At 39.6% G+C, this 26142-nt stretch overlaps 1 protein-coding gene across 2 annotated transcripts in view; it reads left to right on the top strand.

Moving 5' to 3' along the window:
• Positions 1 to 26142, top strand: part of SPPL2A (signal peptide peptidase like 2A) — a 60082-nt gene that overhangs the window by 26505 nt on the left and 7435 nt on the right. The window contains exons 6-15 of one of the 2 annotated variants that reach the window (XM_025390483.1): positions 3393 to 3541; positions 6628 to 6724; positions 7500 to 7601; positions 10977 to 11058; positions 12655 to 12729; positions 17161 to 17217; positions 17412 to 17465; positions 18209 to 18311; positions 21573 to 21650; positions 23533 to 23693. In XM_025390483.1, coding sequence (XP_025246268.1) covers positions 3393 to 3541; positions 6628 to 6724; positions 7500 to 7601; positions 10977 to 11058; positions 12655 to 12729; positions 17161 to 17217; positions 17412 to 17465; positions 18209 to 18311; positions 21573 to 21650; positions 23533 to 23693 — 958 coding nt within the window. The remainder of the gene's footprint in view (positions 1 to 3392; positions 3542 to 6627; positions 6725 to 7499; positions 7602 to 10976; positions 11059 to 12654; positions 12730 to 17160; positions 17218 to 17411; positions 17466 to 18208; positions 18312 to 21572; positions 21651 to 23532; positions 23694 to 26142) is intronic. The other variant, XM_025390484.1, reaches the window with a different exon arrangement.

Below are 26142 nucleotides of genomic sequence, written 5' to 3'. Positions count from 1 at the left end.
TTTTTTTTTTTTTTTTTTTTTTTGAGACAGAGTCTCGCTCTGTCACCCAGGCTGGAGTGCAGTGGCACGACCCTGGCTCACTGCAACCTCTGCCTCCCAGGTTCAAGCAATTCTCTTGCTTCACCTTCCCCAGTAGCTGGGATTACAGGTGCATGCCAGCACGCCTGACTAATTTTTTGTATTTTAGTAGAAACGGGGTTTCACTGTGTTGCCCAGGCTGGTTTCAAACTCCTGAGCTCAGGCAATCCGCCTGCCTCAGTCTCCCAAAGTGCTGGGATTACAGGTGTATGCCACCATGCCCAGCCCGATTCTGCATTTTTAACAAGCTCCCAAGTGATTTAGCTGGCCCATGGACCCACACTTTGAGTTTAACAAGGCAAGCTTTTTAATATACATGTTAGGACAAGCTCCTCCTTGAGAAAATTGGAAATCGGAGGGGAATACATACCAGCTTTTTTATTTGTAAAACATGATGATGGAGCAGAAACAAGTAATTTGTTGCCTTCGGAAACCAGACTGGGAGAGGAAATGTCCCATACCTGCAGGATCATGGATTTTAAAATTGAGGGGGCTGATTCTAAGAGCAAAATAAAGATAGAGAGAAATAAGTATATGTGGGAGGAGAAAGGGGTGGTGACCATATGGAGAAAGAGTATATGAATCAGTGATATAAAGGAAAAAGTTCCGTACAAAGAATTATTAAAAACATAAGGCCCATCATTTAGCAAGTAATGACAGTTGGATGGAAAGAGAGTAAGGCTTAGGGAAGGGAAAATGTGCCAGGACAGGACCTCACAACCCAAAATTACTCTGCCAAATGAGAGATGTACCTTAAGCAAAAGGGAAAGATGCCTGGGTTCTACAGAAAGACTTTTCAGCAGTGTTAAAATCTTTTTTTTTTTTTTTTTTGGAGATAGAGTTTTGCTCTTGTCGCCCAGGTTGGAGTACAATGGCGTGATCTTGGCTCACTGCAACCTCTGCCTTCTGGGTTCAAGCAATTCTCCTGCCTCAGCCTCCCGAGTAGCTGGGATTACAGGCATGCACCACCATGCCCAGCTAATTTTTGTATTATTAATAGAGATGTGGTTTCACTATGTTAGCCAGGCTGGTCTTGAACTTCTGACCTCAGGTGATCCGCCTGCCTCGGCCTCCCAAAGTGCTGGGATTACAGGCGTGAGCCACCATGCCCAGCCTAAAATCTTTTTATAATAAGGTCACTGGTCCTCAGCCTTTATAACCTCTAGATGACATGCAAGAAAGCTTAGGTTCCTGTTGCATATGGCTCTCAAGCTGATATGAAAATTCAATTTTTTTTTCAAAAAAGATGAATTGTAATTTTTTTTTTTTTTTTTTGATTTGGAGTCTCACTGTCACCCAGGCTGGAGTACGGTGGTACGCGATCTTTGCTCACCGCAACCTCTGCCTCCCAGGTTCGAGCAATTCTCCTGCCTCAGCTTCTCAAGTAGCTAGGATTACAGGCATGTGCCACCACACCTGGCTAATTTTTGTATTTTTAGTGGAGATGGATTTTCATCATGTTGGCCACGCTGGTCTCAACTCCTGACCTCAAGTGATCTGCCCACCTTAGCCTCCTGAAGTGCTGGGATTACAAGTGTGAGCCACCACACCTGGCAGAATTGTAATATTTTAATGTGATATAAATCTACTACACTGTATGCTTTCCTTAAATAAATTGCCTGTGCTTTTTAGTTCAATGACTGTGAATATATAAATCTTTATTATGGCTTGTATGTGTACTATGACAAAAATTTCTTTAAATGTATTTCTGCAGTGACAGATATCATAATTAGCACCTTTTTACACTCAGGTACCACATTTATAGAAATTTATTTAATACCTTGTCATTCAGCTCTAGAGTTTCAGGGGAGGTGCTAGTGTGTCTCCATCAACTTTCTCCCTGCTCTTTTCCCAGGCAATCTACTTACAGTCACAGATGCTTAATACAGTAGCCATCTCAGTCAACAGTTTTCCAGTAAGAAAGTGGCTTGTTGGTACACAGTTGGGAAATATGCAGTTCGAAAGGAATACACTTTTTTAGGCCAGGCTTGGTGGCTTATGCCTGTAATTCCAGCCCTTTGGGAGGCCAAGGCAGTTGAATCACTTGAGCTCAGCATTCGTGACCAGCCTGGGTAACACAGCAAAACCCCGCCTCTTTTTTTTGTTTGTTTTTAAATTTAATTTTTAAAACTATATTAAAAGAAAGAAACTTTTTTAACCTAAATTTTGTGTTGAGCCCAGACATAATGAGCAGGGCCAGGATTTGCACAGGAGGGAGCAGAGTTTAGAACAAAGTTGTTGAAAAGTATTCAGAAGTAGTATTAATAATATGTCGTAGATTGCATATAACTAGGAGGAGACAGTAAGGTTGACAAGAGATTACCCAACAAACAACAGTTGCAGTTCTTTTCCTCTTCGACTTCTGTCTCTGTTATTAGCTCTGTGGCCTAGCAAGAGTTGAGACAATATTTTGTTATCTTAAATAAAGGTAGGACAAAGTTATGCCTTGAATTTCTTTTGAGTCCTTTATAATACATTGATGAGCATAGACTAGGCATATAGTAAATGTTAAGTTGATTGAGAGGAGAATTTAGCATTTGCATTTAAGAGAAGTGGCCAGGTGCGGTGGCTCACGCCTGTAATCCCAGCACTTCAGGAGGCCAAGGTGGATGGGTTGCCTGAGCTCAGGAGTTCGAGACCAGCCAGGGCAACACGGTTAAACCCCGTCTCTACTAAAATACAAAAAATTAGCCTGGCCTACCAGCATGTGCCTGTAGTCCTCGCTACTCAGGAGGCTGAGGCAGGAGATTTGCTTGAACCCGGGAGGCAGAGGTTTCAGTGAGCAGAGATCGCGCCAACTGCACTCCAACCTTGGCAATAGAGCAAGACTCTGTCTCAAAAAAATAGAGAAGCTAATTTTTAGAAGTACTTTACTGTCTGTAAGTTGATAATAGTAAGTTTGTAAGAAGCTTTGGTTTTAGTTTGAAATTTATTGTGTCAATATAATTTTCAAATTAGGTAATATAAACATCCACAAGTATTAATTTGTTTATATAATAAATGTCATCTCTTTCAGCAATTTTGCCTGCAGAAAAAAAATGTTTCAAAAGTTAGTGGTTGAGAACAGATCATCTCTGGAGGGTAGCATTTAAGAGGTTTTTACTTTCTAGATGACGTATTTCTTTTTAGGGTACAGTTTTTAAAAAGTACATTACTTGCTATAACAAGATATCTTAGAAAAATAATAAAATAAAAATATTTTAATAAATAAAAATACATCGCTTTCTTCAGAAACACATTTAAATTGGTGTTAGAGATTTTTTAAATAACTGTGCTTGGCTAAGATTTGCTAAAGTTCCTTTGTGTTTGTACAGGGAAAACTTGAAAGCAGTGACAACTGAAGATAGAGAAATGAGAAAAAAGAAGGAAGACTATCTAACTTTCAGTCCTCTTACAGTTGTCATATTTGTGGTCATCTGCTGTGTTATGATGGTCTTACTTTATTTCTTCTACAAATGGTTGGGTAAGAAGTCATATTTTATGTTTGTTACTGTTAACATGTATTCTTTTCACTGACTATTACTAGATTTATCTTTTCCTTTAAGCCATTCTACCTGGAAAACTTATGTGAATAATTTGGTTAATAATAATTTTTTAAATTGTCTCACTGACTAATACTAGATTTATCTTTTCCTTTAAGCCATTCTACCTGGAAAACTTATCTGAATAATTTGGTTAATATTATTATTTTTTTAATTATCAGTGTTAGGTCTCTGTTACTCTGAGATATAAATATTCAGATTAAAAATACACTGTGTGCCAGGAGCAGTGGCTCACGCCTGTAATCCCAACACTTTGGGAGGCCAAGGTGGGTGAATCACCTGAGGTTGGGAGTTTTAGACCAGCCTGACCAACATGGAGAAACCTTGTCACTTCTAAAAATACAGAAATTAGCCGGGCATAGTGTTGCATGCCGATAATCCCAGCTACTCGTGAGGCTGAGGCAGGAGACTCGTTTGAATCTGGGAGGCGGAGGTTGCGGTGAGCCGACATTGCGCCATTTCACTCCAGCCTGGGCAACAAGAGCGAAACTCCATTTCAAAAAAAAAAAGTATGTTATGTTTTCAGATAAGAACACTTCTTCATGGATGAGTTGAAATAATTGCCATGGTCCCTAAGTTTTCCTCTCTGTAGATAAAGAATGATATAGCTCAGTATCTAAGCAGTGGATTAAGGAGTTCTTGGTGGCTATATTTAGTTACATGAAATAGAAGATTATTCAAATTACTGATGTATTGCCTCTACTTACTCCCAAAGTGTAGTTTATCTTTTGTCAATTTGCAAATGAAAATGTTTTATTGCTTGAATTTTATGTTACTTATATAAACAGGATCATATTATATCTGAAGACACACAGGTACTTCCTGTGGTCTAGAGAGTGACTAGTCCTTTTTTTCCTTGAAGACAGTGGGAATAGGAACTATAATGGCTTGTCCATCTCCTGAACAGTCTTATTAATGGCTTAACAGAATGAAAATTTGCCATCCCTGGACAGTATACAGCACAAAGAGAAGGGAGACTAGGGAAAAAGGAGTGTACCTGATAAGAACTAGCAAAAAGCCCTTGTGAGAACCACCAAAGGCTACTATGCTTATATGTATAGCATTAGCATAAATTTCTGGACTAGAACCACCAAAGGCTACTATGCTTATGTGTATAGCATTAGCGTAAATTTCTGGACTAGAAAACTAGGGCCTAAGATTGTTTCATTCAGCTTTTTTTTTTTTTTTTTTTTTTGAAACAGAGTCTTGCTCTGTCACCCAGGCTGGAGTGCAGTGGCGCAATCTCGGCTTACTGCAACCTCCGCCTCCCAGGTTCAAGCGATTCTCCTGCCTCAGTCTCCCGAGTAGCTGGGATTACAGGTGTGTGCCACCATGCCCGGCTAATTTTTGTATTTTTAGTAGAGATGGGGTTTCACTGTATTGACCAGGCTGATCTCGAACTCCTGACCTCAAGTGATCCACCCGCCTCGGCCTCCCAAAGTGCTAGGATTACAGGTGTGAGTTACCATGCCTGACCTCATTCCGTTTTTGTTCAGTTTCTCTTGTCCTGTGACAGCAGTTTAAAAACTAGGCCTATGATTTTTTTTTTTGAGACAGAGTCTTGCTCTGCTGTGCTCTGTCACCCATACTGGACTGCAGTGGCACAATCTGGGTTCACTGCAATCTCTGCCTCTCATATTCAAGCGATTCTCCTGCCTCAGCCTCCCAAGTTGTAGGACTACAGACGCGTCCTACCACGCCCGGCTAATATTTGTATTTTTATTTATTTATTTATTTGAGATGGGGTGATTCTCTTGCCTCAGCTTCCCAAGTAGCTGGGATTACAGGCGTCTGGCACCACCCCAGGTAATTTTTGTATTTTTAGTAGAAACAGAGTTTCACCATGTTGGCCAGGCTGATCTCAAAGTCCTGGCCTCAGGAGATCCACCTGCCTTGGCCTCCTATAGTGCTGGGATTATAGGTGTGAGCCACTGTACCCAGCTTATGACATGTAGTTTTTAATTAAAAAGAAGTCATTCTGGCCAGGTGCGGTGGCTCTCGCCTGTAATCCCAGCACTTTGGGAGGCCAAAGCAAGCAGATCACTTGAGGTCAGGGGTTCAAGACCAGCCTGGCCAACATGGTGAAACCCCGTCTCTACTAAAAATACAAAAATTAGCTGGGCATGGTGGTGCGTGCCTGTAGTTCCAGCTACTCAAGGGGCTGAGACAGGAGAATTTCTTGACCCTGGGAGGCGAAGGTTGCTGTGAGCCAAGATTGCCCCATTGCACTCCAGCCTGGGCAACACAGTGAGACCCCGTCTCAAAAAAAAAGAACTCATTTTGTTAATATCACTCATTTTAACCTGTTGCTGAGAGAGCGAGTACTAGGATGATATTTGTATTATGTTGGCATCAAACAAGTGCTTTTATTAATTTAATACTCCTTCAGATTAATTTATGTTATCAACTCTCAGTTTATAGTAGTCATTGATAGAAAAAAGTGAGCCCTCTACTTTACCTGAAAGCATATTTTAGTTTTTGGTGAGAGATTTCCTTAAATTCATTGCTATTTAAAAAGAAGATGGCTGGGTGCAGTGGCTCACGGCTATAATCCCAGCATTTTGGGAGGCCGAGGCAGGCACATCACCTGAGGTCGGGACTTTGAGACCAGCCTCACCAACATGGCAAAACCCCGTCTCTACTAAAACTATAAAAATTGGCTGGGTATGGTGGTGCATACCTGTAATCCCAGCTATTCGGGAGGCTGAGGCACAAGAAACACTTGAGCCCAGGAGGCAAAGATTGCAGTGAGAGCAGAGATCACACCACTGCACTCCGACCTGGGCAACTGGGCGACAGAGCAAGACTCTCAGATAACAAAACAAAACAAAACAAAAACCTCACGATCTAAATTTCAGCTTAGTAAGTAAATCAGGTCATCGTATAGTCACTTCGTTGGAAGTTTGATTCAGTAAAGAAAACTAAAGAATTAATATTGCTTGTATAAATATTTTCTTATCACCTTTCCTTCTGTTCTCATGTAATTTAGTGTTTTGTTTTTTTCTAGTTTATGTTATGATAGCAATTTTCTGCATAGCATCAGCAATGAGTCTGTACAACTGTCTTGCTGCACTAATTCATAAGATACCATACGGACAATGCACGTATGTATCTCTTACAGGAAATTTTATAATTTTGGTGTTTATAATTTAAAACAATACAAAATAGGAGTATTATTTGAAACCTATATAGTTTGATATACATTGGACCTATAGGTGTTTAAATTTAAATTTAAATAAAATTAAATAAAATTAAAAATTGAGTTTTTCATTCTTATTAGCCACATTTCAAGTGCTCAATAGCCACATGTGACTAGTAGCTACTATATTGGACAGCACAGATATAGTACATTTTCATCATCACAGAAAATTATATTGGACTGATAAACATTTTATTATGTCTCATTTGTTTTATGTAAAATCAAGACTTTTAAAATTGGTATTTCAGCCGGGCGTGGTGGCTCAAGCCTGTAATCCCAGCACTTTGGGAGGCCGAGACGGGCGGATCACGAGGTCAGGAGATCGAGACCATCCTAGCGAACATGGTGAAACCCCGTCTCTACTAAAAAAATACAAAAAACTAGCCGGGCGAGGTGGCGGGCGCCTGTAGTCCCAGCTACTCGGGAGGCTGAGGCAGGAGAATAGCATAAACCTGGGAGGCGGAGCTTGCAGTGAGCTGAGATCTGGCCACTGCACTCCAGCCTGGGCGACAGAGCGAGACTCCGTCTCAAAAAAAATAAAAAAATTAAAAAAATAAAAATAAAAAAAAAAATTGGTATTTCAGTCACTTCTTATGACTGTGGTTAACATTTGCTACTTCTTGTATCAAGTAAACTTTGTACTTCATCTGCAGTGTTAACTATTTCAATCCGTTTTTTAGGATTGCATGTCGTGGCAAAAGCATGGAAGTGAGACTTGTTTTTCTCTCTGGACTGTGCATAGCAGTAGCTGTTGTTTGGGCTGTGTTTCGAAATGAAGACAGGTATGAATACTCAATGTATTTGCTTTTAGATTAAGGATGAATTGTTTCCTATGTTGGCCTGATACTTAACCCTAACCCTAACCCTAACTTTTTTGCTTCTATGCCAGAACACCAGTCTTGTAATGAACTACTTCTTAAATAAGCAGATCTTATGTTCATGCATTTGAACTCATATAGAGAAGGAAATATGAATTATTATTTCAACACATACACTGAAATAGACTTTAAAAATATACTTAATTTCACGCCTGTAATCCCAGCACTTGGGGAGGCCAAGGCAGGCGGATCACCTGAGGTTGGGAGTTCGAGACCAGCCTGACCAAAATGGAGAAACCCCGTCTCTACTAAAAATACAAAAAATTAGCCGGGCGTGGTGGCACACACCTGTAATCCCAGCTACTCGGGAGGCTGAGGCAGGAGAATTGCTAGAACCCGGGAGGCAGAGGTTGCAGTGAGCGGAAGTTGCAGTGAGCCAAGATCACACCATTGCACTCCAGCCTGGGCAACAAGAGTGAAACTCTATCTCAAAAAAATACGTGTGTGTGTGTGTATGTATATATATAAGTGTGCGTATATATATGTATGTGTGTATATTTATATATATATACACACACACACTTAGTTTTGGTATAGCCACACAATAGAGTGCAATGCAGCTCTAAACAATGAAGATCTCTATGAATTGATATGCAGGGAGTTCCAGGAGAGAGAGAAAAAGACAGAGAGAGAGAGTGTAGAAACAATCAAAATGTCCATCAAACTTTGAATGGGTGAATACATTATGTTATATTTACACAATGGAATACTCTTCACCAATAAGTAAGCCTTATACTACATGCACAAGCGTGAATGAATCTCAAACGTAATGCTAAGTGAAACTAGATACAAAAGAGAACATACTTGCCGGGCATGGTGGCTCATGCCTGTAATCCCAGCACTTTGGGAGGGCGAGGTGGGCAGATCACTTGTGGTCAGGAGTTCGAGACTAGCCTGACCAACATGGAGAAACCCCGTCTCTACTAAAAATACAGAATTAGCTGGGTGTGGTGGTGTGTGCCTGTAATCCCAGCTATTCAGGAGGCTGAGACAAGAGAATCACTTGAACCCAAGAGGCAGAGGTTGCAGCGAGCCGAGATCATGCTATTGCATTCCAGCCTGGGGAACAAGAGTGCAACTCTGTCTCAAAAAAAAAAAAAGAGAGAGAGAGAGAATATACTCTATGATATATAAAGTACAAAAGGAGCACAAACTATATATATTTATGGGCTACATGTGATGTTTTGATACAGGCATACAATGTGTAATGATCACATCAGAGTCATTGTGGGATCCATCACCTCAAGCCTTTATCATTTCTTTGATTGGGAACATTCCAATTTCACTCTTTTAGTTATTTTTACAATATACAAGAAGTTATTAACTGTATCACCTAATTGTGCTACCAAAATCTTATTTATTTTATTTAACTATATTTTTGCACCCATTAACTATCTTCAGTTTATCACCCCCACTGTCTACCTTTTTTTAGCCTCTGGTAACCATCATTCTACTATCTCCATGAGTTCAATTTTTTATTTTCTTAATTTTAGCTCTCACTATGAGTGAGAACATGCAATATTTGTCTTTCTGTGCTTGGCTTATTTCACTTAACATGATGTCTTCCACTTCCATCCATGTCTTTACAAATGACAAGACTTCATTATTTTTTGTGGCTGAATATTCCATTGTGTGTATTTGTATAATTTTTTATATATATATATGTGTATATATATATGTAGAATATTTCCTTCATCCATTGATGGACACAGGTTGATTCCATATCCTGGCTATTGTGAATAGTGCTACAATAAATGTGAGAGTTCAGATATCTCTTTAATACTGAGTTCCTTTCTTTTGCATGTATATCCAGTGGTGGGATTGCTGGATCATATGGTAGTTCTGTTTTTAGTTTTCTGAGGAATTTCCATACTGTTCTTCATAGTGGCTGTGGTAATTTACATTCCCACCAACAGTGTACGAGGTTTCCCCTTTTCCCACATCCTTGCCAGCATTCTGGGGTGAGATGATATCTCGTAGTTTTGATTTACATTTCTCTAATTGCAGTCAGATTTCATCTGATTGGAGATGCTGAGCATTTTTTCATGTATCTGTTGGTCATTTGTATGTCTTTGGAGAAATGTCTATTCAGATATTTTGTCCTATTTTTAATTGGATGATTTGGTTTTTTTTCTATCGAGTTGTTTGAGCTCCTTATGTATTCTGGTTATTAATAGCTTGTCAGATGGGTAGTTTGCAGATATTTTCTTTCATTCTGTGGGTTGTCTCTTCACTTTCTTGATTTTTCCTTTGCCATGCAAAACCTTTTAGCTTGATGTGATTCCATTTGTCCATTTTTGTTTTTGTGGTCTGCGCTTTTGAAGTCTTACTCAAGAAATCTTTGCCAAGACCAATGTCCTGGAGCATTTCCCCAGTGTTTTCATCAAGTAGTTTCACAGTTTCAGGTCTTAGATGTAAGTCTTTAATCCGCTTTGATTTGATATTTGTATTTCTTTAAGTGAAAAAAAGTGAAGTGCAAAAAAATATATAGAGTATGCTGTCTTTTATGCAAGAAAGAGGGGGATATAAGAAAATATACAGATATCTGTTCATTTGCAGGAAGATAACCAGAAGAAAATATATACTTAAGTTTATATTAATGTTTTATTAATAAAATTATTGAGGACTGAAAGGATTTAATGGCCTAAAATTTGGGAAACAAAGCTCATACAGCTTTATACAGCTTCAGGTAGGATAATTAATGGATAATTACTCATGTCAATTTCTGATGGAGTAAGTTGCATAACTTGTTTTCTTTATGTTCAAGCTATTTGGATCTGTGTTAACACTGAAATTCTTTTGTTAACAGCTGTTTTCTAGAACGAGACATGTGTTAATGCACTTATGTCTGATATATGTTCTTCTGAGGTAGCCTTTTCAACTTTTTCTTAGTATAATAATATTCATTATTCTACTGGGACAGTAAAATTACCAAATATGGAATATATGAGGGGTTTTGTTGTTATGCTTGCTGTTTAATAATTGAATAGTCAGAAATCAGCCAGGCATGGTGGCGTGCATGCCTGTAGTCCCAGCTACTTGGGAAGCTGAGACATGAAAATCGCTTGGACCCAGGAGGCAAAGGTTGCAGTGAGCCAGTATCACGCCACTGCACTCCAGCCTGGGTGACAGCGTGAGACTCTGTCTCAAAAAAAAAAAAAAAAAAAAAGGAATAGTCAAATCATAGCAATTAAATGATATTACCTCAGTGATCTATGTCTTTTGAAAAGCTTCATCTAAACATTAATAAAGCAATAGAGTAATATCTTTTGATTTTAGGTGGGCTTGGATTTTACAGGATATCTTGGGGATTGCTTTCTGTCTGAATTTAATTAAAACACTGAAGTTGCCCAACTTCAAGGTAATGTATACAATACTACTTTGCTAGTTAAAATGAATTTTTAAAACACAACTTTATTAAGGCATAATATACCTACAATTAAATGCACCAATTTTTGGTGTACTGTTTATGGAAATTTTACAAATGTGTAACTTTGTAACCACTATGCCAGTGAAGTTGTAGAACATTTCTCATCTCTTCCAAAATCTCTACCGTGGCCTTTGCAATCAGTCCTAATCCCCAGGCCCAGTCAACCACTGATTTGCTAGCTAAACTATTGTTGTTGTTGTTGTTTTTTCTTTTGTTTCTTTTATTTGTATAAATTTAAGGGATTCGAGTGTAGTTTTGTTACATGGATATATTGGGTAGTGATGAAATGTGGGCTTATAGTATAACGATCACTCAACTAATGTGCATTGTCCCCATTAAGTAATTTCTCATCCCTCACCCCTTCTAACCCTTCCACCATGCTGAGTATCCAGTGCCTGTTATTCCTCACTGTTATCCATGTGTATACTTTATTTTAGCTAAATTTTGTTTGTTTGTTTTTGTAGAGATGGGGTCTTGCTATGCTACCCAAGCTGTTCTCAAACTGCTGTCTGCAAGCAGTCCTCCTGACTTGGCCTCCCAAAGTGCTGGGATTACAGGCATGAGCCGCTGCACCTTGCCTAAAATATTTTTATTTATTTATTTGTTTGTTTGTTTGTTTTTGAGATAGAGTCTCGCTCAGTCTCCCAGGCTGGAGTGCAGTGTTGCAATCTTGGCTCACTGCAGCCTCTGCCCCCTGAGCTCAAGCGATTCTCCTGCCTCAGCCTCCCAAGTAGCTGGGGTTACAGGCGCCCACCACCAAGCCCTGCTAATTTTTATATTTTTAGTAGAGACAGGGTTTCACCATGTTGGCCAGGCTGGTTTTGAACTCCTGACCTCAAATGATCTGCCCACCTGGGCCTCCCAAAGTGCTGGGATTACAGGCGTGAGCCACTGTGCCCAGCCTGCTTAAAATATTTTTAATCATTCATGTAATATGCCAAATTCATAAAATCTTTAACACGACTAAATATCAGAGAAGCACATTTCTTTTTTTTTTCTTTCTTTTTTTTTTTTCCTCCCCCAAGATAGTCTCACTCTGTCACCCAGGCTGGAGTGCAGTGGCACGATCTCAGCTCACTGCAACCTCTGCCTCCCAGGTTCAAGTGATTCTCCTGCCTCAGCCTCCTGAGTAGCTGGGGTTATAGGCACGCGCCACCACGCCTGGCTAATTTTCGTATTCTTAGCAGAGACGGGATTTCACCATGTTGGCCAGGCTGGTCTCGAACTCTTGACCTCGTGATCTGCCCCGCCTCAGCCTCCCAAAGTGCTGGGATTACAGGCGTGAGCCACCATGCCCAACCCAGCACATTTCTTTGGTTCGGTGATTTTTTAAAAAAACAAGATAAAGAAGATAAGTGTTTTAATATGTAGAATAATAAAACTATACATAGTATTAACTATAAGATATCTTTTTAAAAATAATATTTAAATGTATATTCATATCTTTATTTGGACTTGAAAAATAATTTAATGCCTTAATTTCTATTTAGGAAGATTGACCTTTAATTTTGTTTCTTTCTTCAACAGTCATGTGTGATACTTCTAGGCCTTCTCCTCCTCTATGATGTATTTTTTGTTTTCATAACACCATTCATCACAAAGGTATGACCATTTTTTAAATGCGTGAAGAAACATGCTAAAAAATGATGATCTTAAATCTGCTCCTAGATTATTAATTTTGTAGATGTTTACCACTGAGTGAATTCTAATTCTCTTAAAAGAATTGTCATTGATATTGGCCTTTTAACTTTCAAGGCTTTAATCTATTTTGTTAGATTTTAAAATGTCTCTTGACTGATACAAATATGAGAATATCTGTAATTTTCTTCCCTTTTCAAAGTAATTATTCTTATGAGCTAAATATTTACTGTAGGCAATATAGACAGTAAAAAAAATAAAATATCGTTTCTGAAGCACTAGTTTGAGACTAAGAAAGAGCAGCACACTGGAAATCGGAAGGCCTAGAATGTAACTCTGTAACCTTGCAACCATAGGCAAGTTAGCCCTTTCTGCTTGCATTTACTAACCCGTTGTATGAGGGAGTATTGCTGGCTATTCATCTTTCCATCCCCATCAGTGGAATTCTTTTGGTTCCAACTTACAGAACCCAACCTAAGCCTTCTGTACCAAAAAGGCCCCATTTATCTAGGCTGTGTTTGTAGGCCACTGTGGGGCTGGCGTCAAGAGAAACTAGACCCAGGGCCACATACTCTCCCTTTTTGCTTCTGTCCATTTGTTCATTCTCTCAGACTGGCTTTTTCCAAGAAGTTAGAATCAGAGCAACTGCAGCTGCTAGGTCATATATTCCCAGCTCTGCCACTAGCTCTTCAGTAAAATGAGGAGAGGTGTTGGGTTAGTATGGTGGTCCTTAATTATTTGTCCAGCTTTTCTAGTTTGGTCCTTTTCCTGTCTCATGAATATATTAATTATTGCTTAATTTCCCAACTTTCTCCCATTTTGAGTCTTGCTTTGTAACTTCATATTATCCATTTATCCTTTGTCACTCTCACATATTTAAGTATTTGATATTCTCTACTTCTCATTCCTTCTTTTTTTTTTTTTTTTTTTTTTTTTAAGGCCGAGTCTTGAGACTGAAGTGCAATGGCACAATCCTAGTTCACTGCAGCCTCAAACTCCTGGGCTCAAGCCCAGGAGTCCTCACACCTTGGCCTCCCAGAGTATTGGGATTACAGGCATGAGCCATAGCGTGTGGCCTCATTCCTTCTTTACCCATTCATTAAACCTACCATCTGTGAAATCACTGTAAAAATCTACACTTCTGGTATTTGCTATAATAACATAAAGATAAACTGACCCTATTGGGGAGCTAAAATTATAATAGGTAACAAATATAGTTAACTGCCCCAAAATACAGCTAACCATCCAAACTTTTTTTTTTCTCTCTTCTTTGAGACAGGGTCTTGGTCTGCCGCCCAAGCTGGAGTGCAGTGGCTCAATTACGAGTTACTGCAGCCTTCACATCCTGATGCCCAGGTGATCCTCCCACCTCAGCTTCCCAAATAGCTGGTACTACAGGGACATACCATTACACCCAGCCAATTTTTGTATTTTTTGTAGAGATGGGGTTTTACCATATTGTCCAGGCTGGTCTCAAACTCTTAGGTTCAGGAGATCTTCCTGTCTCAGCCTCCCAAAGTGCTGGGATTTACAGGGATGAACCATTTTGGTTATGCCTGGCATAACCAAACCATTTTACTAGCACCTTTCTGTCACTTAATTATGAGCCATTTGATTCATTGACTTCACCAAACAATAGTAATCTAAAAAAAATTCATAGAACTAGTATTATGGGTTATAACTAAACTTACTATTTGGCCATGTGCGGTGGCTAATGCCTATAATCCCAACACTTTGGGAGGCCAAGGCAGGCAGATCACTTGAGGTCAGGAGTTCGAGACCAGCCTGGCCAACATGGTGAACCTGTATCTCTACTAAAAATAGCAATAATTAAGAGGCCAGAGGCAGGGCGAGGTGGCTCACACCTGTAATCCCAGCACTTTGGGAGGCCAAGGCGGGTGGATCACTTGAGGTCAGGAGTTTGAGACCAGCCTAGCCAACATAGTGAAACCCTGTCTCTACTAAGAATACAAAAATGCCAGGCACAGTGGTGGGTGCCTGTAATCCCAGCTACTTGTGGGGCTGAGGCAGGAGAATCACTTGAATCCAGGAGGCAGAGGTTGCAATAAGCTGAGATTGCACCACTGCACTCCAGCCTGGGCGACAGAGGGAGACTCTGTCTCAAAAAATAAATAAATAAATAAAATAAAATAAAATAATTAGCCAGATGTAGTAGTGCACGCCTGTAGTCCCAGCTACTCAGGAGACCGAGGTGGGAGGATCACTTGAAGCCAGGAGGCGGAGGTTATAGTGAGCCTAGATTGTGCCAGTGCACTGCAGCCTGGGCAACAGAGTGAGACTCCGTTTCAAAAAATAAAATTGTTAGCCAGGCGCAGTGGCTCATGCCCGTAATCCCAGCACTTTGGGAAGCTGAGGTGGGCGAATCACGAGGTCAGGAGATCAAGACCATCCTGGCTAATACGGTGAAACCCCATCTCTACTAAAAAAATGCAAAAAAAATTAGCTGGGTGTGGTGGCAGGCACCTATAGTCCCAGCTACTTGGGAGGCTGAGGCAGGAGAATGGTGTGAACTCAGGAGGCAGAGCTTGCAGTGAGCCGAGATCATGCCACTGCATTCCAGCCTGGGCGACAGAGGGAGACTCTGTCTCAAACAAAAATACAAAAAATTTGCCAGGCATGGTGGCAGACACCTGTAGTCCCAGCTACTTGGGAGGCTGAGGCAGGTGAATGGTGTGAACCCGGGAGGCGGAGCTTGCAGTGAGCTGAGATCATGCCACTGCACTCCAGCCTGGGCGACAGAGTGAGACTCCGTCTCCAAAAAAAAAAAAGAAATTTTTCATCTTCCTATTTCTCTCTTAGTTTCTATTGACTAGGAACGTGATTTCTAGCAACCTAATATGGTGGAAAAAACTCAGTGCTCGCTCTTTGGAGTTCACTGCTATAGATTTACTTTAATACCTTATTCTCAGTCTGATTTGTTTGTTTTTATTTTATTAAGGAAGCAGACCTTACTTTAGTAGGTAACTCAAAAATCAGATTGCTGATTTTCCTGGTTTTCACTGTAAATTTGAAGGGTTAACTATTGCATATTCTAAACATGTTCTTGACCCAAGTGTTAGTGGCCTTCTAGTGAGTTGGCAAGGCAGGTCGCCATAAAAGTACAGCAATAAGAGCCTGTCTTACTCATTTTTCTCCATCCACCACTGTGCTCAGTATTGTGTCTTACAAATAGTAGTTATTCAGGTATCTTTAAATGTATGGGAGGCTATCAATGATGGTCTTCAGTTAAATGTTTTACATAACAATTAGAAAGTGAACCAAAATGAACTCTTTATCTGGAAATGTTATCACAACCTAGGAATCTGCTTTAAGGAACTGTACTTAGTGTTAGTTTGTTTTCCTAAACTGCTTTGACTTAACCCTTCTGTAACCCAAAGCTTAACATGAGCAAAAGATTTCTGCAGCTAGGGGTTTTATCCTCCTTTCTACTCAGCTCAGGAATCAATGAGGTCCTTTTAAAAACACTCAAGTGGTTTCTCCTGTGCACCCCACCCACATGGAAAATATTATAGTTAGTCAATCAAATTTTCCTGAAATTCAGCGTTTGTTTCTCTTCCCTGTACCTGCTTTGCTGATATATTTATCATAATATGAAACAAAATGAGTGGTTCATGCAATCTTAACTTGCTACCTCACAATGTTTTCCCTCTCCACAACAGACTTGGCTATCAGGAAAAAGTTTTTAAATGAACCCCTCACACAGCCCACATAAAAAGACTTTATCCAGGCACAAGGGAGGGAAATTTAGCTAAGGTTAATGTTTTGATTGGATTATAGAAAGCAGGCAGGGCTGAAATTAGATGAGAGTTAGGCTAGAGAAGTTTCTCAGGTTCTATAGGGTTGGGTCTTTTCAAATTTGGTTTCATTGTTTTGTTATTGTGGTGAGTAGCCAGAAGGTCAGATGTATATTTATTCAAATAAAGTTACCAATATTTTTTTATAAACAAAGTGTAAAAGATTTTAGTATGACCTTCTTCATTGACATAGCTGAAAACTACTAAGAACATACAGTATATGGCATAATGTAACTAAAAGTACTGTATCTAAAATTTATAACCCATTACAAATGTCAGATATTAATATGTCATTACAAATCAGAACTGAGGGTTCACTTGAATTATTTTTACGTGATTCATTTGCCAATGTCTGAGAATTGTTGACCTCTGATAAAGTGGAGCAACTGTACTAGGTGGGCTTTGTTTTAGATGACTTCAGTTTTTGCTATCTACAAAGACTTTTAGGAAAACAGCAGTCTGTAGCCCATTTTCAGTGTAACTGGCCATATGCCATGGGGCTTAAATCACACTTGAATAGTGGCAGATTGTTTTCTTTAAATGATTAGACAACTTCTTTTCTCTTCCTTCTCAATTTTAGAATGGTGAGAGTATCATGGTTGAACTTGCAGCTGGACCTTTTGGAAATAATGAAAAGGTAGGGATGGCAATGAAATAGAAATGGCTGTCCAGTGTATGTATGTGTATCCAGTTAATAATTTGCTTTCCTGTGTAATTCATTGGTCACGTAGTGCATGTTAAGGTATTGTAAAACTTATTTCTCAGAAAATATAGCTCTTTTCTTAGTTATTCTAAATTATTAAATACCTATTGACTTGGGTTTCATCCTAGAATGATGGAAACTTGGTGGAAGCCACTGGTCAACCCTCAGCTCCCCATGAGAAAGTAAGGATTGTATTTCAGATATGTTCATTGGACTTTAAATCATACCCTCTGAGGCAAGAGTCTTCTTTGGGGGAAAAAAATCCAGATAGCCAAAAAAAAATAAGGCTTGTTCTATTTTCTGTGTTTCAAGGCCTGAGTTCTATTCTTGGTAAAGAGTAAAAAAAAAGGTTAAATGTGGGGATAGTTGATTAATACTGTTAATCCTACATGTGTGTTGAGCTTCATTTTTTCAAAACGAATCTATTTCTTTCGGAAATAGATAGAAACAGAGTATTTCATGTTCCTTTAAACTGTCAAAAGAACTATTCTAATGTTAATCATTCCCTTTCTAGAAGATATGGGTGGCCAGGCACGGTGGCTTATGCCTGTAATCCCAGCACTTTAGGAGACTGAGGCAGGTGGATCACCTGAGGTCAGGAGTTTGAGACCAACCTGGCCAACATGGTGAAACCTTGTCTCTACTAAAAACAGAAAAAGTAGCCGGGCATGGTGGCTCATGCCTGTAATCCCAGCTACTTGGGAGGCTGAGGCAGGAAAATCACTTGAACCCAGGAGGCGGAGGTTGCAGTTGCAGTTGCAGTGAACTGAGATCGTGCCACTGCACTCCACCTGGGCAACAGAGCAAGACTCTGTCTCCAAAAAATAAATAAATAAATAAAAGATATGGGTAAAGATTGCCAAGAAGTTCATTGGTGGCCTCTTTTTTGTTTTGTTTTGTTTTATTTTGTTTTGTTTTTGAACAGTTGCCAGTAGTCATCAGAGTACCAAAACTGATCTATTTCTCAGTAATGAGTGTGTGCCTCATGCCTGTTTCAATATTGGGTTTTGGAGACATTATTGTACCAGGTAAGCAATTGTAACAATTTTAGTAAAAAAAAAAATACTGATGATTTTAAATCGTCATGTGTATAGAATCTGTTAAAAGTTACCTGCTCTGTATTAACTATTTCTGTCTGTCACTAGAGCTGAGATTGTCATAACAAAAAAGCTTATTGAGGGTAGAAGGTAAAGCCCAACTGGTAAGAACTAAAGTACCGTAATAACTCCCATGGCTCAAAAAGTTTGTTAAGGAAGCAACTAGGATCAGTTTAACCTTCTTCAAGAAAGTATATTTGTGACCCTTTTTAGAAGTTGAATATAATAATGCCAAACAAATAGTTTATATTACTTATATTTTAAGATAATGGTTATGTTTTAGAAAAAGTAGTTTAAGAATATTAGGCAAGGCTGTGATCAAGAGGAGAAACAGAAGAACACCATCTTGTAGGACTGCACAATACAAAAAGACACAGTTTATAGTGGAATTGATCACCGTCTCTTAGCATGTCTGCTCTGACAGTGTAGTTCTGCCTTATTTTCCTCACTGCACTGTCTGTAGAATAAACTTAATCCAAGCCCAGTAATAATTTAGTTTAGAAATAATTGATAATATTCCTCTATCAACTGAGTTTTTCCTTCTTCATTTTTCTTATAGTCTCCCTATGTCCTAACTGCCTGTGGTGCATGGGTGAGGAGTACTAGTGCTTCTGAAAAAGCCCTTCTATTTATGTAGCAAAACCAGGTAGAGAGAGAAAAACTAGCAGTGTTGCCTTGCAAGTTGACATGGCAAAGTCCAGTGTAGCAGCTCTCTTAGCTCAGTGAATCTCGAGTCACATAATTGATAAAATAAGGAAAACATTCTATTGAGTAACCTTACACTTCTTTGAATATCATTAAACTTATACCTGATTGTACCATTTCCCTACCAAGGGCTATACAAGATCTTCTATATAGAACTTGGCATAGAACTGGTAAAAATAGTATATAAATACTACGTTATTGAAGTAAATGTCAAAGATCTAAAACAAAAACATTTCTCTAAAGAGCAGAGGTACTGACAATACATGACTTAATCCTAAAAGCTAAATTTGAATTTAGGGAGGGAAAAGGTACTATTTTTTAAAAAAACGTGGAAATGTGATTAAACAGCAAAAACAACAAAGGACTTATTTTATTAATTTTGTAGAGACCAAAACTAATTAATTCAAATAACTAATGAAGATAGTAAAATTAATTTATGATTTTTGAAGTAGTTAAATGTCATTCTTTCTGTTTTTATAACATTATAAATAAATACAAGCTGAGATTTCTTCTTTGGGAAGAAGAAAAGGTTCAACAAATTTCTTACAAGAAATAGATATTAAATGAGTTGTTTCTGCATAATTGCATGTTTACAAATGAAGGCATGAGCTGAGCGTGGTGGCTCATGCCTGTAATCCCAGCCCTTTGGGAGGCTGAGGCAGGTGGATCACTTGAGGTCAGGAGTTCAAGACCAGCCTGGCCAACGTGGTGAAACCCCATCTGTACTAAAAATACAAAAATTAGCCATGTGTGTTGGCACACGCCCATAATCCCAGCTACTTGAGAGGCTGAGACAGGAGAATCACCTGAACCCAGGAGGCGGAGGTTGCAGTGAGCTGAGATCGCACCACTGCACTCCGGCCTGGGTGACAGAGTGAGACTCTGTCTCAAAAAAAGGAAAAACACAACTGAATAGCATTCCAGTCTGTGTATGTACCACATTTGCTTTATTCATCTGTTACGGACACTTAGGTTGCTTCCATTTTTTGGCTATTGTGAATAATGCTGCAGTGAATATGGGAATGCAAATATCTCTTTGATATACTGATTTCAGTTCCTTTGGATGTATACCCAGTAGTGGGATTATTAGACCATATGGTAGTTCTAGTTTTAATTTTCTAAAGAACCACCATACTGGTTTCCATAATGGCTACCCTCATTTACATTCCCATCAACAACGAACAAGGGTTCCCTTTTTGCTCCATCCTGAGGCTTACTTTTCATCTTTTTGATAATAGCCATTCTAACATATGTAAGGTGATATCTCATTGTGGTTTTAATTTGCATTTTTCTGATGATTAGTGATTTTAAGCAATTTTTAAATATACCTGTTGTCTATTTATGTGTCTTCTGTGGAGAATTAGCTATTCAAATCCTTTGCCCATTTTCTAATTGGGTTGTTTACTTATTCTTGAGTTGTTTGAGTTCCTTATATTAATATATTTTAGATATTAACCCCTTATCAGATATATAGTTTGCAAATATTTTCTCCCATTTCATAGGTGCTTTCTTCACTTTGTTGACTGTTTCTTTGGCTGTGCAGAAGCTTTTTAGTTTGATGTAAACCCGTTTGTCTATTCAATACATTTTTAATGATAAATTTAAGAAGTTTTCTTCATGGCTGGGCTTGGTGGCTCATGCCTGTAATTCCAGCCCTTTGGGAGGCCAAGGCTTGTGGATCACAAGGTCAGGAGATCAAGACCACCGTGGCCAACAGGATGAAACCCCGTCTCTACTAAAATACAAAAAATTAGCCAAGTGTGGTGGTGGGCGCCTGTAGTCCCAGCTACTCAGGAGGCTGAGGCAGGGGAATCGCTTGAACCTGGAAGACGGAGGTTGCAGTGAGCTGAGATCATGCCACTGCAGTCCTGCCTGGGCAACAGAGCGAGACTCTGTTTCAAAAAGAAAAAAGTTTTCTTCGTGACATGGAATATTGAGCAGCTAATAAAAATGATAGTTAAAAACTAGTAGCTTCAGGAAATGTTTAAAATATGGTATTAAGTATTTTAAAAATCAGCATATAAAACTTTATCCAGAATTTGAGCTACTTGAATGTTCTCATAATGCAACAATGAAGATTCAATACAACATATACTGTTACTATTGTTAACGGTTGAATTTGCATTGCTCTTATTGTTTTAAGAAAATAACGTGGCCGGGCGCGGTGGCTCAAGCCTGTAATCCCAGCACTTTGGGAGGCCGAGACGGGCGGATCACGAGGTCAGGAGATCGAGACCATCCTGGCTAACACGGTGAAACCCCGTCTCTACTGAAAATACGAAAAACTAGCCAGGCGCGGTGGCCGGCGCCTGTAGTCCCAGCTACTCGGGAGGCTGAGGCAGGAGAATGGCGTAAACCCGGGAGGCGGAGCTTGCAGTGAGCTGAGATCCGGCCACTGCACTCCAGCCTGGGCGACAGGGCGAGACTCCGTCTCAAAAAAAAAAAAAAAAAAGAAAATAACGTGTGTTTTTTTGTTTTTTTTTTAAGGCCTGTTGATTGCATACTGTAGAAGATTTGATGTTCAGACTGGTTCTTCTTATATATACTATGTTTCATCTACTGTTGGTAAATTTTTGTTTCTTCTTTGTATTAAATGTTGAATTGTATTGTCTGGAGGAAAAGACAGAGGTCTAAAAATAAAGAAGGACTACAATTTGGGCATGTTAGTTCACCCCTGCAGTCCTAGCCAAGGCAGGCAGATTGCTTGAGCCCAGGAATTCTAGGCAAGCCTGGGCAACATAGTGAGACCCCATCTCTATAAAAACTATTTTAGGGCCGGGCACTGTGGCTCACGCCTGTAAGCCCAGCATTTTGGGAGGCCAATGCAGGCAGATCATGAGGGCAAGAGACTGAGACCATCCTGGCCAATGTGATGAAACCCCATCTCTACTAAAAATACAAAAAAAAAATCAGCTGGGCATGGTGGCGTGCACCTGTAGTCCCAGCTACTGGGGAGGCTGAGGCAGAAGGATCGCTTGAACCTGGGAGGCAGATGTTGCCGTGAGCCGAGATCATGCCACTGCACTCCAGCCTGGCGACAGAGCAAGACTGTCTCCAAAAAAAACAAAAAAAAAATTTTTTTTTTTTAATTAGCTGGATGTGGTGGTCCCAGCTACTCAGGAGGCTGAGATGGGAGAAATGCTTAAGCCCAAGAGGTCAAGGCTGCAGTAAGCCATCATCATACCACTTCACTATAGCCTGGGTGAAAGATTGAGTCCCTGTCTCAAAAAAAAAAAAAATAAGAAAGAAAAAGAAAAGAAAATAGCTAAGTGAGGGAGAAGATGAAGAAAAAAATATAAAGAAATTCAAAAAGTGGTCTCAGCCAGGTGCAGTGGCTGGCCAGATGCAGTGGCTCATACCTGTAATCCCAGCACTTTGGGAGGTCAAGGCAGGTGGATCACTTGAGGTCAGGAGTTTGAGACCAGCCTGGCCAACATGGTGAAATCTCATCTCTACTAAAAATACAAAAACTAGCTGGGCATGGTGGCGCATGCCTGTATTCCCAGCTACTTGGGAGGCTGAGGCAAGAAAATTGCTTGAACCCGGGAAGTGGGTTCAAGAGACAAGATCACACCACTGCACTCCAGCCTGGGCAACTGAGCGAGGCTCCATCTCAAAAAAAGCAGTTTGAGGCCACTAAGTATGGTACTGTCCAGGGCTTTAACATATTAGTATCCAAAGGCAGATTATAGGAGTGTTCATTAATTCTCCTGTGTACCCTTGGACAGCTCACTTAAATTCCCTGTTCCTCCATTGCCTCATCTTTAATATTAGGAACTATACTAAATTGTTTATAAAGGAATATTCTGAGATCCTATGTTCCTAGTAAAACCCTGAGTCATTAAGGAAAATTCAGACCGGGCATGGTGGCTCACATCTGTAATCCCAGCAGTTTGGGAGGCTGAAGCGGGTGGATCAACTGAGGTTGGAAGTTCGAGACCAGCTTGACGAACATGGAGAAATCCCGTCTCTACTAAAAAATACAAAATTAGCCAGGTGTGGTGGTGCATGCCTATAATCCCAGCTACTCGGGATGTTGAGGCAGTAGAATCGCTTGAACCCAAGAGGTGGAGGTTGCGGTGAGCTGAGATCGTGCTATCGCACTCCAGCCTGGGCAACAAGAGCGAAACTCTGTTTCAGAAAAAAAAAAAGAAAAGTTCAAAAGTATGTGCTTAGTAACAAGGCTTAGGAAGTATGTAATCAGTGTTAGGAAGATTTTTTAAAACAACCTATAGTACCTATTGGTACAGATTTAGTTATCTAAAATAATGAAACCATTTAACAACTTTAATAGCAACAGATAATTGAAACTCTCATGAAGTATTATCTCTGTCAATGATACATGGTTAGGTTAGTAATAATTGAAATGCTAACCACTTTCAGAGAAGAACAAACCCACCTTTGGTAACATGTAGAAATGACTGATGGCTTGGTATTCTTCTTGCAGCCTATGCTATTGGCATGATACTTACATTTGTTGTTCTGGTGCTGATGAAAAAGGGGCAACCTGCTCTCCTCTATTTAGTACCTTGCACACTCATTACTGCCTCAATTGTTGCCTGGAGACGTAAGGAAATGAAAAAGTTCTGGAAAGGTAACAGCTATCAGGTATGTGCTTATACTTTGATTACCATGTTATCTTATGACTTAATTTACTTACTGATTTTGGGTGGGAACAGCCTATATATAGCAACACTTTTATGTACCAAAAAGTACCGTAATACCCCCTTACTCACTGTCCACCTGCTGCATCATCATTTGTCACCTCCCCTGCAACCTAATGCCAAAAGCCTGGCGATTCAAGACAAAACTACAAAAGAACAGCAGAGGACATCAGGGAAAACAAAATAGCATTTCAACATGTATTTTCAAAACCTACACAAAAGCAGACTTCATGAAAGATAAAATTGTATGTTTAAAATAAGTACTTAATTTTGAGACTAAGCATTAGCTATTTATAGTAAGAGTCCTAAGGTTTTGCACATAAAAAGTGTACTCTGGCCAGGCATGGTGGCTCACGCCTATAATCCCAGCACTTTGGGAGGCCGAGGCAGGTGGATCACCTGAGGTCAGGAGTTCGAGACCAGCCTGGCCAACATGGTGAAACCCTGTCTCTACTGAAAATATAAAAAATTAGCAAGGTGTTGTGGCAGGCACCTGTAATCCTAGCTACTTGGGAAGCTGAGGCAGGAGAATCGCTTGAACCTGGGAGGCGGAGGTTGCAGTGAGCCAAGATCGCTCCAGCCTGGGCAACAAGAGCAAAACTCCATCTCAAAAAAAGTGTACTCTTCAGCATCTAAATGGGCCTAACCAAACTAGATAGGGCACTCATTTGAGATTTAAATGAATCAAGGTTGACCTTTCTTTAAAATGTCTAAACAAAGAAAATCTTGATACCAGAGTCTCTTTTGCTTGAGTGGTTTCTTCATTGAAGTTAAACCCTTTTTTTTTTTTTTATTTCCCTAAATGTTCTTAGTATTCCAGTAAAGTCTGTTTGCATTGAAATTAAGAAGAGTTGGGAAACCCTAGCCTATTGAGGTCAGGACCATGGCATTGACCCCTTCATGAAGGCACTTTGTGAGGCAGTTAGCTCTGCTTTGCCCTATTACAACTACTACCCTCCTCCATCCACCCTCATGCTTCTGTGTCAGGGGTCACGTGAACAAAAACAGAGACACTTTGGGTGGGTGGCTGCAATTCTGATAGTAGATAAACAGTTCAAAGTTCATGTCCATCTTGTGCTTAGTCTTTTGTGTCATTTATAATGTTATTTAATGAGAGGTGGTTAACACATTAAGTTACAGACTACTATGATTTGAAAAAACACTGGTTTAGAATTCTTTTCAGGAAATCTTAAAATTTCTTTGAGAGTTAGTTAAGCTAATAATACCTGTCTTGCCTACATCACAAAGCTGTTGTCTCAACTTACACTATTATACGTAGAATTAATTTATGATTCTAATGCCCTTGACTAAACTACTAAGGTAACTTTTAACTTTTCCACTGAAGATGACACTCACACAGGTTTTTTATTTTTAAAGATTTTTAAAAATAAAAGTGTATCCTATGATATACACTATACTAATAAACTCTAAAAATCACATCTCAAAAAGTACTCTACATCATTTTTTAATCGTTTTATATTTCTTCATTTAGCAAATGTTTATGAGTGATTCTATGAGAGTGTACTATTTTTGGTATTGGTGATACAAGATGATCAAGTTAGAAAGAGGCCTATTCTCATGACCTCTTGAAAGTTACAGTCTAGTGGGGAATAGAGATAAAGTCACTAACAATAAAGTATGATAAACATATTAGTTAACGGCAGGTGCCGTGAAAACTATAGATGGGATATCCAGTGCTTGTGGTTTCAGGAAAGAGTCCTAGGTGATTTGGGAAAGACTTTCTGAAGAATATTAAATTTATGTCCAGACTTGAAGACTGAGCTGTGTGTTCCATGTTGAAGGAACCATGTCTTCTGAGGCTCAGAGGGAAGAGAACATAGCACATTCTAGGAACTCAGTGAAGGTTAGGATGGCTATAATACTGAGTAAGGGTTAGGGGAGCTACAGGAAATGACAACTGGAGAAGAAAGCAAGAGTGAGAGCCTTGTAGCATCTTATAAGCCACATTTAAGAGTTTGAACTCTATACTAAGCACTGGAGACCATTTAATGTTTTAAAAAATCTAGAAAATTAAGGGAGCAAAACTGGGGACAATTATTGCAATAAGAAGTGATAGAAGGCCCGACATGGTTGTTTATACTGATAATTGCAGCACTTTGGGAGGCCAAGCCAGGAGGATCACTTGACCCCAGGAATTTGAGACCAGCCTGGGCAACATGCGAGACCGCGTCTCTACAAAAAAGAAAAAAATTGCTGGGCATGGTGGCACATGCCTTTGGTCCTAGCTACTTGGGAGCCTGAGGTGGGAAGATTGCTTGAGCCCGGAAGATAGGGGCTTCAGTGGGCCATGATTGCACCAGTGCACTCAGCCTGGGCAACAGAGTGAGCAAGACCCTGTCTCAAAACAAAAACACAAGCAAAAAAGAAGTGAT

The sequence above is a fragment of the Theropithecus gelada genome, chromosome 7a (assembly GCF_003255815.1).
Source record: "Theropithecus gelada isolate Dixy chromosome 7a, Tgel_1.0, whole genome shotgun sequence".
NCBI classification, from domain to species: domain Eukaryota; kingdom Metazoa; phylum Chordata; class Mammalia; order Primates; family Cercopithecidae; genus Theropithecus; species Theropithecus gelada.
The sequence above is the reverse complement of the archived record's forward strand: the minus strand, read 5'-3'. Positions and strand labels throughout refer to the sequence as shown.